Genomic DNA, 14,735 nt, shown 5'->3' on the forward strand with positions numbered 1-14,735 from the left:
TCTGCGACTATAACTGAAGTCTGAAGGTTGAGTTTATTCAAACGGTTGTGGGTTCCAATAAAAAGGGATCCATTGTCCTAGCTGCCAACCAACTCGTCACCGTTGCAAATTATAGTTGTGTCAAACCTCAATTATATGTAGCAAAAGATATGCAAGGCAAGAAAAGTTATATGCTTGGGCAAATGTGTTTGCACAAAGGTTTTCATATGATGTCTACATTCATTATCACAAAGAAGCAGTAGGTATAATGACTAGTAGTTCTTCCTGGAGTTGAAATCTTAGATCTTGTAATGATATCGTTCATATCTTTTCTTTCTTAAGAATGACTAGTATTGAAAACGCTTTCTTGATTCCCTCAACTATTTCTTTAGTTTTCTTCTAATTTTAAAGGTAATGGTAACTTAAGTGTTTTAGACTAATAAAATACAATTAACATAACCTTTTGGTTCCTATGTTTCCATCAAATCAGTATCCTCTTGGTCGTTGCTTTATTCAATATCCTAGATGCCAACAATAGGGGGCTTTAGGAAGAATACAGACTTTGGTTATCAGGGGTCGAACTCTTTTATCTTCGTCAAGATGCTTTCTCAGCAATAATGTTTGTAACAAGTCCAGTATTTGACCACTCTATGCAAAGTGCAAACTATTATGGAATAACATTTGAAGTTGGGAAGTCCCCTATTTGACCCTGCTTGTCTAATAAAGTTCTTACTAGAGTATGATTGTTTCCATATGAGAAGTATTATAAGCACATTTGACTGATTCCCACTGGTGCAGTTTCTATTTTCCTTCAAAGTCCACTGTAATACAAATTTACAAAAAAATAAAAAATACATTTAACATCTCAAATTATAGAACGACGATTACGTTATAAGTAGTACTTCAAGATTATTACGAAAAAAATAACAGACAAGTGCACTAGGCTGTTGGAAAATGCAAAGCTCTTTACAAATTTAATCTGTTTAACAAGACGGCGAAGCACAAACTGCTTTCCTCTTTCAAAGTCTACAAAGAAAGAAAAATCTTAAAAAAGGATAGGACTTGTATGCCACTCATTGTTCTACAAAGTCCGAGAGATCACGTAAGCTCTCCCCAAGATCTCCAACTCGAATCTGCCTATTGTACTTAGCTCAGCAAACATGCTGGAGATGCTATGAAGGGGAAAAAAGATGCTTTGTAAATCTTCACATTAAATAAAGATACAACAACAGCAGAAGATAAATATCGCTTGATGGAGATAAATAACTTCTAATATAATAGAGGCAAACCCATAAACATGCCCCCCAATGTAAGCCTCAACTTGCTTGGCACGAGCAGGGAAACAGAGGGCTTTACCTCTTCTTCCTGTGGTAGGTAGGAGAGGAGAAATACGCTCACTGTTATTCTTCAACATCTTCACTAGTCTGCTGCCCAGTCTCTGGATTTCTAGTGGCACCGTGCTTTTTATGCTTCCTCTTTGCTTTCTTGGCTTTCATCCGGCGTTTTTTCTCATTTGCATCAACCCAAGCATAATCAGAAGGTATACGGAAAGGATCAATCTCGTCCTGGAAACTGTGGCTTTTACTGTCGCTAGATAGCTCATCACGATTCCCCCTCATCCACGAAATCCAAGATGTAGAGCCATCCGATTCCTTGGACTTAGCATCTTGGAAATTGGTAGGGCTTGAAAGAGGGGTTGAGAATTCGTCCACTGGTTCAAGCTCTTCGAACTTTGTAAATGTAACAAGAACTCGAATGGTTGGAACAATAGGGATAGCTACCTGAAGTGCAGCAGACTCTTATAAGTAATGTGAAATATTCATAATACAGTCAGTCAAATGAGAATGCAGTTCCATCAAAATCTCAAGTATGACTTTCAATTGTAATGAAGGAACAATTTCCCATTACCAACTATATAATATAGACAATAACTAAGAAAGCTGGGATTTTCCAGTAGATCTAGCAAATCTTGCCACAAACCAAATATAACTTCTTACAACGACACCACCACCTTGAAATTTTTATCTCAAATTGCATAGAGTCATTTTTTTAATTCTGTTTTCGCTTATAAGAATTTAGTCCATATAACAATTTTAAGCTAACTTGCCATATAGACAAATCACAAGCCAAGCCATTAACCATTTGTTATCCCTTATAATAGAACATCTTATGATAATAATAATAATCAACAAATAAGTATATTGACCATCCACTAGATACAACTATAACCATAAGAGAGAAATCTTTACTTCAAATGCTCTGCAACAACTCAACATATCCTATTGGATCAGAGTTTATCCATTTGTAAGCATCTTTTCAGGACAAGAGTGACAAATTATCAAAAGATTTCCACATGAACAGGCAAAATGCCTTCTTTGTTAAAGGTGATAACTAAACTAGTTTTGTCAAGGCAGGGGCAGGAAACAATCACATCAAAAGTCAAAAAAAGAGCTGGTTTTCGATGTACACACACGAAAACTCTGAATATGACATATGCTCGATGAAACTCTTTGCCCTTCTATACTAAATTTGAAACACAAACTTTTCTTTTTATACATGCTGGAGGTGGAGGGAGGGTGCAATCTCATAGTCGTTTGAAAAATCGAAGTTTCCATTATCTATACTATATTAAAAGCACGAAGACCCTTAGCGAAATGTCGTTCGCCTTTTTTACCCTTCTAAAATACCTTTCATAATGGATAAAATTGTAACTCAAGTGCTTTCCTAATATTTAGGATATCAATTAAAACTTATCTTTCCTTATTAAATTAAGTAAGAAGAAAATACATATATATTTTACCTTATATATATTATACTAATTGAAAATAGATGAGAACATTTATACGGTGCTTTGAATTGAATTCTAATTTAATTGAAATATGAGGACATGAAATCGCATATTAAGTTAATGTTTTTTAATACAATAGCATCCACATTAAAATTGTTTTAACATGGAACAATTAAATGTGCACTTTAAATATTCTTATTTTAATCATATAATATAATTAATCCATATTCAATTAAGCAACCAAAATAATTATTTGATGCATATTTTAATCATACTAAACCGTAAAAGCTAATCTATATTATAAAAGCACGAAACCTCTACAGAAAATGATGATTGACTTTTTATTCTTTAAAAATAAATTTCACATTGAATACTAATATAATTTAAATATTTTTCTAATATTTCGGACTTTAAAATCAATTAAATTTTTACTTATTGAATCTTTTTTTATTTAAACTATATAGGAAGTATAAATATTTAGAACTTTAAAATAGATTATATATTAAAAATAAAATGTTTAAATTAATATGTACATGCACACGCATTAAATTTCAATAATGTTTTATAGTATTTGTGCATCCTATTAGATTTTTATGTTTTAGTAATGCTTTCTTTGCTACGCACGTTTCGACAAAGTTATGTAAATTATGATATTTTTTTCATCTCAACAACTAAAACCTTACTAATTAGGTAATATTGAAACCTTTGAAAGGAGATAAATTGAGACATAAGATTTAATTTTTAAATTTATGTTATATGATTTTTTTTAAAGAATCGTAATAAAAGTGCTAATTAAACATGTTTGTATCTTCTCGCATGAACTTAAGAATAGCTTTTGAATAATATTTTTAGAAAAAGTTTTAAATCTTCAAGGCTATGTGTTTTTACTGAAACAAAAAAGGAAGTACAATAACTGGTAAAATTGAACTGATAAAACTAAAAAAAATAGAACATAATTTAAAGTGAATATATTGATAATGATTGAGAACTTCTATGAACAAATTTTTTTCTTTATTGAGTTAGTTATATAGGATTAGTATTTAATTAACTACGGAAGCTTATAAAAACAACCATCCACATACTACTGTACTAGCACTTATTTAGATACCCAAGTAATATTTTCATATTCTTGGATTTGCGAACATGTATATTATCAAGTACCCAGGTAACCTTCTCCTATGCACGTGGATTTGGGTGCGCAATTATTGTATACACATGGGTTCAATTTTAACAAGTTCTTGGGGCATTATGAAGGATCCACAGAAAAAGTTCAGGAACCAATTTTCTTTTTCAGGAACCAATTTCACACCCACTTGGATAGTGGTACATTAAAACAAATGAACAGAAACGTTGCCCTTCTACTATATTCTCTAGCTATTTACAGGTTATATATATATTTTTTATTCATACTTGTTACCTTTCACCAACTACACCATTTTGTTTTGGGATAAGGATCATTGATCAACTACACTTACATTAAATACAGGTCTACTGCCTGGATGAATCCATTTATTTTCAGATCTTCCCTTTAACTTTACTGCTCTCTTGTTAAACGACTACATTTCAGAAAGAGTACTAGCTTGTGAAGTGATAGGAAACGCAAAGCTAAAATTGATGTATCAGAAGATATGCCCCAGCTATTGAAATGGCAATATTTTTTCTCAGGGAGAATCATTTATCATTACAAACTAGAGAAAGAAAGCACAGTCCAAGACGTGAAAAGGCCGAACCAAGAAAGAAAGAGAGATTCTAAGGTAAGGTTTTTCCTATAAAACAGGACATGTTAAAATAACACAAACAAGAAAAATCAACTCAATGCTCCTTCTTAGAAAGTATTTACTTAATTGATTGTAGTCTCCTTAGTAGTCTTGGGCACTTGTCAACTTATAAACTAGCTTTTGGAGTTGTGTTAGGCCCAAGGTCCATTTTCTTAACATGGTATCAGAGCCAAATCAACTATGATTCTTGGATTACCAATGTTAAGACTTTTCAAGAAAAATGTTATATTGTCCATGCTCCATAAGTTCACTCTCGGGTGTACGAGGTGTTAAGTGTCTAACACTGATTGCGGAACCGGTTTGTTCTCTCCTTATATGTTTTTGGCAATCCCTATCTCATGAGCTAGCTTTTGGGTTGAGTTAGACCCAAGGTCTATCTCTTTAATGGTTAGCATTGGAAATATTGGCATTGGTCTAGGATTCAACCATGACTACTATGATAAATGGCCATAGAGATTAACTTGAAAAAGATTAAGTCTAACTTATGGAAGGAGACAGACTACAAAAAAAAAAAAAAAAGAACAGAAACAAGATAAGCAAAACACTAGACGAACACTGAAGGCTAAGAGATGATCTCTTAAACTTAGTCTAAGATCAAGAGTAAACCTTTAGGTGTGTCTATCAAGATAAACCCAAGTGTTCATCTCAAAGGATTTTATTTTAGCAAGGGACTCTACCTCATCAAATGGATGAAAATTGCGGTCACTCATTGGAAATTTCCTCTTTTGGAATCTATGGTTGGGAAAAAGTAGGCGAGTCTTCTAAGGCGAGAAGACGCATCTCTCCAGATCTGTATCTAGCTTCTTTCAAGTCTTAATTTTGGTGCTTGGAAATGAAAACTGACATATTCAATGTGATCTGTATAATCTTTTTAAAAGATCTCATGATGTAACGCTGTAATTCTTATCTTTTCCTTTCTGTAGGCTTCCTGAACCTGTGATTCTTATTAATGAAACCATGTCCAGGTTAGTAGTCTCAAAAAGAAAAGGACACAGTACATGCATCTTATAACTGATTGTCCATTCTTTTCAAGTAAATGCATCGGCATTTTTTGTTTCATGGCGACGCACATCACTGTATGACTTGGACATCATGCACCCCAGGCAAAAGTGCTTTTATGAGGTTATTGAGATATAGAAGAACCCCTCTTCCGGCACAGAAAAGTAGACAAGGGATGGGTCAGAAAAAAAAAATTCAACAAGGAATAACAAAATAGAGATAGGTAGAGAGAGAGAGAGAGAGAGAGAGAGAGAGGGTATCAAGTACCTTGACAGGAAATGTGCCAGGAGGTAGTTTAGTAGTTAGAAGCTCCCTTAGTCTTCTGATAGCTTTAACCTTGTTGGCTAGAATGTCAAGCAATGGCAAGAGTTCCTCTGTTTTGAGGGGGAAGTCCGGCGTCAACCACAAAACAGGCCTTAATCCTTTTTTATACTCGCTTTCGGTCTTTGACTCGCCCACGGTTCCTTTCTTCTTTTTCTTCTTGCTGCTCTTATCTTTGCTCCTTTTGACATCCCCTGTATCCTCCCGAGGAACTTCGGATGATGATCCGTGGCTATCATTTGGTCTCTGCTTGCTATCCTCTGGAGCCAACTTTGAAAACTTCTTTACAAGCTTTGAATCCCCTGAATCATCACTAGTATCTTTGGAGCCTTTCTTGCTCCAACCAAACCAACTCTTCTTCTCCTTCATAACACCATTGGATTCACAGCTCTGAAATGAACCTCCATCAGAGTTTCCATGGAAATCCTCATCCTCACCAGGTCCATCTGCATTGCCCATCCGAAGAGCAGAATCTAACTGCAGTCGCTCTTCAGCTGTTAATACATCATCATAATCATCACGCTCGCCCCCATTCACTATTTTGTCATCATCATTCACAGTAAAGAGCTCCTCATCGGTTATAGCACCAGGAACACGCCTTGATTTTACACTAACCATAACATGAAGCATATCATAAACCTTTGCCTTCCATGCACCAACCATCTCAGACCTCTCCTGTCTCCTCCAGTTTATGTGGGGAACAAGCTCCGCCTGAGTAACATCTATTCCTGGCCTGTACATATTTGTTTGAGACATCAAAGCCACTTCACGGGCAACTTCAGCTTCTGATGGTTGAACACCAGCTCCCTCTAATGCATTTGTAATCTCTTTCTCCTTATGAGCAAGCACAATCAAAGAACCAGGAGTCAAAGATACATTCCCATCTTCGGATGAATACCCTTCTCCAAGAAAGAGGAAAGTTTGATCTGAACGTTGAATGCGGAACCCATCGAATCCTGCAAGAGTCATATCCGCACGAAGATTAGAACCCCGTTTCCAAATCCGGTAAGTGTCTGACGGGGCAATCCGTCCAATGAATGGTATTACCGAGCTCTCAAAGTGAAAGGTTATCTCCATGTAGAAATCACGAATTCGAGCAGCTGAGGCAACAATCCTAGGAAGTCTGCGGCACCACTTGGCCCAGGCAAGAGGCTGATAATGCCTAGCAATAATCATAGCAATATTCTCCTCCTTTGTACACACGGCTTCCTGGAGAGCACTCCAACCGTTCTCATTTTGAAGACTCCAATCGGCTCCTGCAGCCATTAAAATCTCAGCCGAGATAGGATCCCTTATCCGAACAGCAAGGTGCAATGGGGTTTCACGGCCAGGAACATCCCGCCTATCAATTACTGCAGAAACAGCATCTGCATCAATCTCAGCAGTCAGAGACTCCGTCTCAGTGTTCACTTCACCAGCCTTGGCCAATTGAGGAAGGCCAGCAACTATCCTTTTCAAAGTGGCATAGTCTCGCTTAGCCACAGCCAAATGAGCTGGACTATGAACGTACTTGGACAAATCTTCCATTGAATTCTCTTCGACTCTCTCTTCTTCCTTTCCAAAGTTCTTGGAATAACCTAGATTTCACCCATCTTTCTCTTCAAATCATATTTGACTATTTTGATGCTCATCGTCAACTAAATCAACTAGAATTGAAATGTTTGGAATTCTGCCAAGATTAAAGAACTGATTTTTCTTGACTGATATCACCTTCAGCTCTCATATACTTTACCAATTACAGCATTGCAAGTTTCAAGCTCAATTTGCTGAAACACAAACACCAATATGCCCTGAACTCCAATATAATTAAGCTGAAATCTGAATCCAACAAAAAAAGACCAAAATAAATACTTGTCTGCCCAAAAAAGAGGACATTATTACTATTTGAAGTCCTAACTAGTATTCTATTTGAGACTTTGACCATGATTTTTTCTCAAATCAAGAAATTTTTCCTAATTATAGTACTTTTTATGCAGTTTCTAAATATGTAGATTTGATTCTCAAAACTGAAGTTAGATATCTTCAGTTTCCTTCTTCAAGCTTCTTCACTCTTCTTAGGAAATTATTTTAAAAAATTAAATTGAAAAGGGGCATTACACACTCATCGATCTAGCTTTATTACATCTTTCTTTGTAACAGAATTCAGCATAAAAATACCCAAATCTAACATAATTAACCTATAAATACAAAATATGCATAAAACACACAAATAAAAATTAAAAATTTACCTGAAAAAAAACGATAACAGCGATATTTTTGGGGTAACAACAGGGGGGTTTCTAGAGAGAGAAAGTAATCAAATTCAGCATAATGATACCCAAATCGATAAATTAAGCCTAATAAATACAAAATATGCATAAAACCCACAAATTAAACCTAAAACTTTACCTGAAAAAAACAAATATGAATAAAACCCACAAAGAAATTGAAACTTTACCTGGAAAAATCGATAAAAGCAAGATCTTTTTGGGTGAGGGGTTTCTAGAGAGAGAAAGTGAGTAATCAAAATTCAGGTTAAGATATTAAAAGGGTTTCTCTCTCTAGAATTGATATAGATTTATCTTTCGTTCTTTCTTTCACTTTTGGTTTGTGTTGCTGTTATCATCTCTGCTTCCCCCACTGGCTGTTTACTGTTGTTTGCTGTTTCTGTATTTAGATTCAAACATTTTGCCCCTGGATTTTGTTTTAAATTACGAAAATGCCTTTGCCAGTGTTACTGTAAAGCGCGTGCGTTATCTTTAATGCTTTTTCTCTTTGTGCAGCAGCCTTGCACTGGGACCCAGCATTGGCCAATGAAACATCACCTCTGAGGAGTGTTTTTTTTTTTTTTTTAATTTAAAAAAAAAGAAGTTTTTTTGGTTCTATGTCGGATATTCGGTACTCACTTTGGAGTCTGATACTTACTATTAAAGGTGATTTTAGGAGTTCGACTAATTTGTATTCACATCGAAAAGTCTTAGTTTTGGATGGTAAAATGCTCACTACTAATACTAAAGACGATTTTATACCTACTACTTGAACTCGAGTCCGACGCTCACCATTAAAGGCTATTCCAGGAGTGTGACTAATATGGATTCGCATTGAAAAGTCGCACTTTTAAGGATAAAACACTCACTATTAATACTAAAGACGATTTCATACCTACGACTCAAACTCGAGACCTATGGTTACGGATGGAAGAGTTCTTAACACTCCACCACAATACTATATTAGAGAGTTTGCATATTCTTTTACAGTTTACACTATAATTTTAATATATGATAGCAGGTTAGCTAACAATTAATTAATATTTATTAAGTAATTTACATGTAATTACTTAATAAGTAATTTGATTGCGTAATAATTACTTATATTGTCATTGTATTCTTTGAATACTGTTCATCTTACATTGACAGTAAAAAAAAAAATCTTTTTTTTTTGCACTGATCATGTTAAAAGGAAATTATTCATAATATATTAAAGTAGTAATATGAAAATAAAGATAAATAATCTCTTCAAACTAATTAATTTGCTTCTATGGTATAAAAATACATTCACACAAACATAAGATAATCCTAAAAAGAGTAATAGGAATATGGTAATCAATATTTTTTGAATGAGCAATATTAACTAATATACGTTAACTTTTTATTGTTAAAAGTACATTTAAGATTTTATAATCAAGAAAATTCATTTCTCTCCCTAGGTAGTAAAAATGTCATTCTTTCTTTGACAGAATATGTATTTTCTTTTTTACTTTTTGTGTGTGAGTAATGTCGAGATTTATTCTTTTACCTTTTTTTAATGTAACATATTTTTCTACTTTAGTCTAAGTTCTAACAATCCTTTTACAGATGATGCTTATTTTTAACTTTTTCTTTTGCTTATCTATATTTAGAAGACATGTCTTGTGAAAGAAAGAAATGACAAAATGGTTTAAAAGAAAGAAGTTATTTTTGCTTTCTTTTTTGAGAAAGCACTAAAATATAGCTGCATGAGTTAAACCTATGACCGTAGAAAGTGACACAATAATTTTGTTTGGCATTATTACATTATTTTATAATCAATTTCAATTGTCTGTGGTTAACTTGTGTAGACTTTCAAGTTTCCCAACAAAAATGAAAAGAAAATGATAAAATGCACCTAATTAAAGTTTGTTATTTTTCAGACTTTTTAAAAATATTCCGGGTATATAAGATTTCTTAAAAAACAGTACATTTTGAAGGGTGAAATTCAAAAATAGTCAAATTTATAAGTGGTAAATGAAAAATAGCTATAGTTTTAAAAGTAATCAAAATTTTACCACTTTTCATGTAAAGATAAATTTGACCAAAAATATTGTTCAAAATCCGAAATATTCCAGCATAATATACTGGAGTTCGAATTTTTACATGTGAACTTCCAGTATAATATACTGGAGTTCCAACATAATATACTGGTCCAACATAATATGTTGGAAGTTCATACACAGATGTTCCAATCTCCATATATTATGCTGGATCTTTTCGTGTGCTGGAGTTCCAGCATAATATGTTTGAAGTTCATACACAGGTGCAACAATCTCCAGTATATTATGCTAGAATTTTCCATGTTGCAACAAAATAATGGCTATTTTTAATGGTTTTGCAGACACTGGCTATTATCCAATTGTCAGTCCAAAAACTGGCTAGCCCGTACTATTTTCACCATTTTGAAGGATCTGGCAGTGGTGCAATAATTTTTTTGAAGAATTCGAGCGACATAAACAAAAACTAATCAAATTGGACTTTTTTCTTCCTACTGACCATTTCAAGATTTGGTTCTCAAAAAAAAAAAAAAAAAAAAAAATCGATGCCACTTTTGTATTATTGTGACTAACATGTGCAGATATTTCTAATTCACATTCTTTTATTATTATTTTTTGGGGGGAAATTATACGTGAATATTCTATGAGGTGCTTCTTATTGACTCATAGAATTCTATATATACTTGTTTTATCTAGACTTTTTGCTTTAAGAAATTATTAGTAGTTTGTTCATTTCTTCTGAGATACTATTAAAAATTAAATTTTAACCACAAGTTTATGGTCAAAATCTGAAATTTCTTCCAACATCTAGAATACAAAAAACATTTTTTAGTCTAACACAAGTACTGACTCTACTGATTATAAGTCATTGGATCCTTTTTTAAGGAATTGTTTAAGAGTAATTACTTTCCAATAATGTCAATGTTTTGGCCATTATATTCTTTGGAAAAAGAAAAACTAAATAAATAGACACGATTAGGTATTAATTATTAAATCAGTAACCTTATGAAACCTTGAGGAGCCAACTAAGCTCTCACCCTCTCACGTGAATCTAGTCACTATAGTTTGTGTATTTGGTGTAATTTGTTCGGAGATCTCAACTCAAACTTTTTTTTTTTTAAATTCTTCTTCTTTTTCAAATTACATTATTGTTAGTGTAAATGTTAGGGGGTGTTAATGGTTCGGTTCGATCGGTTATTTTATAAAATTTATCCCATAATAATTTTTTGGTTATTCTATTATGTATAACCAAAATTAGACTTTTCGAAATCAATCCAATTATATCAGTTTCTCTTTGGTATCGGTACGGTTCGGTTAATTTTCGGTATTTTTTTCAACATCTTATAAAAATTACTAGTAGAATGCAATAACATACATACTTTTATAGAACTTAGCAAAACTCTCTAGATTTTACTGTTTAAAGGGCAATGAATTAAGAAAACATGAATGATGGCTAAAGTATAGATTCATCAACTATTCTACAGCAGCATAAAAGAAACTAAGTAAAGACATAAAAAAAATATAAATCACTCAAGTGGAGAGATATCAACCAAGTTAGAACTCAAAGGTCTATAGAAGATTAAATATTCAAAAAGATAAATCCAAATTACACGAAAAGAAACATATTTAATACATTGTAGTTTGCTACTCATAAATTGCTAAAATACTTTATGTCTTGCTAGTGAATATGCTAGTTTCAGTAAGAGTAGCATAATAAGTTTGGGAATTCGGATTTTGTATTTAATTACTTATTGGCTTATAGCCGTTCTCATAATTCAAAGGTTCGAGGAAATATTTAATGCATTATTATTTTTAAACTTAATATATAAATATATTTCTACATGTAAATTTATTCGGTACAGTTCGATATTTTTTCGGTTTATTTTCATAAAATAAAAAACCTACCATAATTAACGGTACAGTTTACAGATTTGTATAAAAACCTACAGTTTTATTAAAAGAAACCTAAAAACCGGTTTGGTTCGGACGGTTTAGTCAGTTTTTAAATATCCATTGATCCCCCTAATAAATGTTACCAAGGGTGAAACTAAGAACTTCACTACACACACACACACACACACACACACACACACACACACACACATATATATATATATATATGACACACATATATTCTGGAAGATGAGTCCTAGTGTAACTGGTAAAATTGTTGTCATGTGACCAGAAGGTCACAGGTTCGAGCCGTGGAAACAGCTTCTTGCAGAAATACAAAGTCAGACTGTGTATAATAGACCTTGTGGTCCATTCCTTGCCCGAACCCCGTGAATAGCTAAAGCTTAGTGCACTGAACTGTCCTTTTATTCTGTCATTTGCTAAAGACAGTTATGTTCCTAAATGTTGTAATTATTATTGTTGTTATTGTCTAATAGCATGTTTGGCAAGTTTAGTGTTAGCCAAACATATTTTTTCGTTTTTTGCCAAAAGTTCATTTTTTATAATTAAGGTGTGTGGCCAAGTTTTTAGAAGGAAAAAAATAGTAATTTTGAGTAGAAGCAAGAAACAGTTTTTGAGAAGCAGAAAAAAATAATTTCTTCTCAAAAGTATTTTTTTCGAAAAGCACCTTTAAAAAAACACTGAGAAATACTTTTTAAAAGCCTGACCAAATACTATTTGTTGCCTAAACGTGTTTTTCAAATTAATTAGCCAAACACAAACTACTTTTCACTAAAAGTATTTTTTTTTAAAACATACTTCTGAGAAAGCACTTTTTAAAAATAAGCTGATTTAAGAAACTTAGCCAAACAGACTATAAGGTATATTCGGATGAACCCAATAACTTTTTCTTAGACCTTATATTCACAATAGAAAATATACTCAATAGGTATAAATATTTAATTATAAACCCAACAACTAAAATAAGCTAAAAGCTTGGTTATAAACTTCAAATTTTGGCTCCGCTTTGAACAATAATTTCTTACTATTATCAGATTTCTGCCTCTCTCATCTTACGTTCCATTTCCAAATATCCAAAATCACAGACTTTCTAAGTTTTATGATCCCATAATGCATTTATTATTACTTTTTATTTTTATAATTGTTGGTGTATAACTTTTGTAGGTGTATGGTTTCACATGTGACATGGTTGGGACAAATTGTTAAACCTGATTCAAGAACCAAACAAGTTGCCTTCTCAAAGGTTAGTTTGTATTTATTGTTTGATACCAAAAAGCTAATATCTGGTACACTTTGTTCTGGATTTTGTGAAACCTTATGGGCTTTGTTGGAGGCCCATATGTCATCTCATTCCTGGCCCACTTTTATTTCTCCAAAACCAAAAAATACATTGTATAACCGCTTTCAAAATAATAGCCAAAAAATAAATATATATATATATATATATATATATATATTTGTTTATTTTTTGTGTATATATATACATTTTGTATGTTATATACAAAAATTATATAAATTTTATACACTTTTTCGGCTACCGAATGTAAATAGTTTCTGGAACGGGCTAAAAGTGAAAAACACCCTCCAAAACACGGTTGATTTACGCAAATGTCCCTCTTATAGGCTACTATTTAGATTTTGTCCCTATGTTAAAAGGTTGTGCAAATATAGCCCTTAAAAATTATACTTCTGGACAATGCCAGACTCCAGTCTAACATTTGCTCATATACTGCTCAACTTTGCTAACAAAATATTAGACTATCGTCTAACATTTGCAATAACTTACAAAATTTTAGACTATGGTCTAATCTTTCTCATAAAACTTTTAGTTTGCTCAAAAAGGAATTTTTAGACAGCGATTTAAAAATAAAAAGAGGGCCATTTACTTAGCCGTTGTCCCAAAACGAGACAATCGGCAAAAAATTGTGCAAAAATACCAGTGGGTCCCCCCCAAACCAAACCAAACACTTTTAAGGATCGTTTAATTGGGAAAAAAGTTATTCCAGGATTAATTGTCCCGGAATTAATTATCCCGCTCTCAAATAGGAACAAAAATAACACTATAATCTTGGGATAACTAATCCAGAGATTATTTATACCGCGATTTTATTCTAACTAAACGTAGGATAAACTGATCTCAAATTTAATTCTGAAATTAATTAACACTTATCTTTGTACCAAACAAGCCTGAAGGCACACAGAATTAGGTGATGTTATTCGACATAATTTTATCATAGAAAAATATTACTATTCATATAATATTATGTATACATATACCTAATAAATCGACAAAATCTTGTGTACGTGACGACGCGTACAGACAAACCCACACTAACAAATAGAGACATATAAAAGAAGACATGCACAGAAAACCACATGCAATGCTGCTAAGTGAGATTGGTCCCCTCTAGCATGTGGAAATGTTCTAAAATGGACAGAGTTGGAAGCTTTTTATTTTTGCCATCATCATTGTAATGGCTCTTTCCAAGTACAGTCCGTAACAAATACTTTAAATATGGTGTCTCTGCCTAGGAAGTTCATTTGTATTAAGGTATTATATTAAAGGTGATTTAAAAAGGCCTAAAATATTTTATTTTTATTTTCTAACGAGAAAGATAAAATAATCCTTCAAGCTGTTATTGTTTGACTCAAAAGATATTGGAACCTTTTTAATAAATCAATTAAAGAGAGT

At 32.8% G+C, this 14,735-nt stretch overlaps 1 protein-coding gene across 2 annotated transcripts; it reads right to left on the reverse strand.

Annotated features, from left to right (window-relative positions):
* Positions 1-926: 926 nt before the first annotated feature.
* Positions 927-8,498, reverse strand: LOC104247679 (uncharacterized). Of its 2 annotated transcripts, XM_009803751.2 has the most exons (4): positions 8,303-8,498; positions 5,812-7,683; positions 1,336-1,760; positions 927-1,151 (listed from the first exon to the last, which is right to left on the reverse strand). In XM_009803751.2, exons 2-3 carry the CDS (start codon positions 7,390-7,392, stop codon positions 1,380-1,382), a joined length of 1,962 nt encoding a protein of 653 aa, XP_009802053.1. In that variant the 5' UTR covers positions 7,393-7,683; positions 8,303-8,498; the 3' UTR covers positions 927-1,151; positions 1,336-1,379. The 2 variants fall into 2 exon arrangements, with proteins under 2 accessions (XP_009802053.1, XP_009802052.1); XM_009803750.2 differs by having other exon boundaries at positions 927-1,760.
* Between the last annotated feature and the right edge of the window lie 6,237 nt (positions 8,499-14,735).

The sequence above is a fragment of the Nicotiana sylvestris genome, chromosome 5 (genome assembly GCF_000393655.2).
Source record: "Nicotiana sylvestris chromosome 5, ASM39365v2, whole genome shotgun sequence".
NCBI classification, from domain to species: Eukaryota; Viridiplantae; Streptophyta; class Magnoliopsida; order Solanales; family Solanaceae; genus Nicotiana; species Nicotiana sylvestris.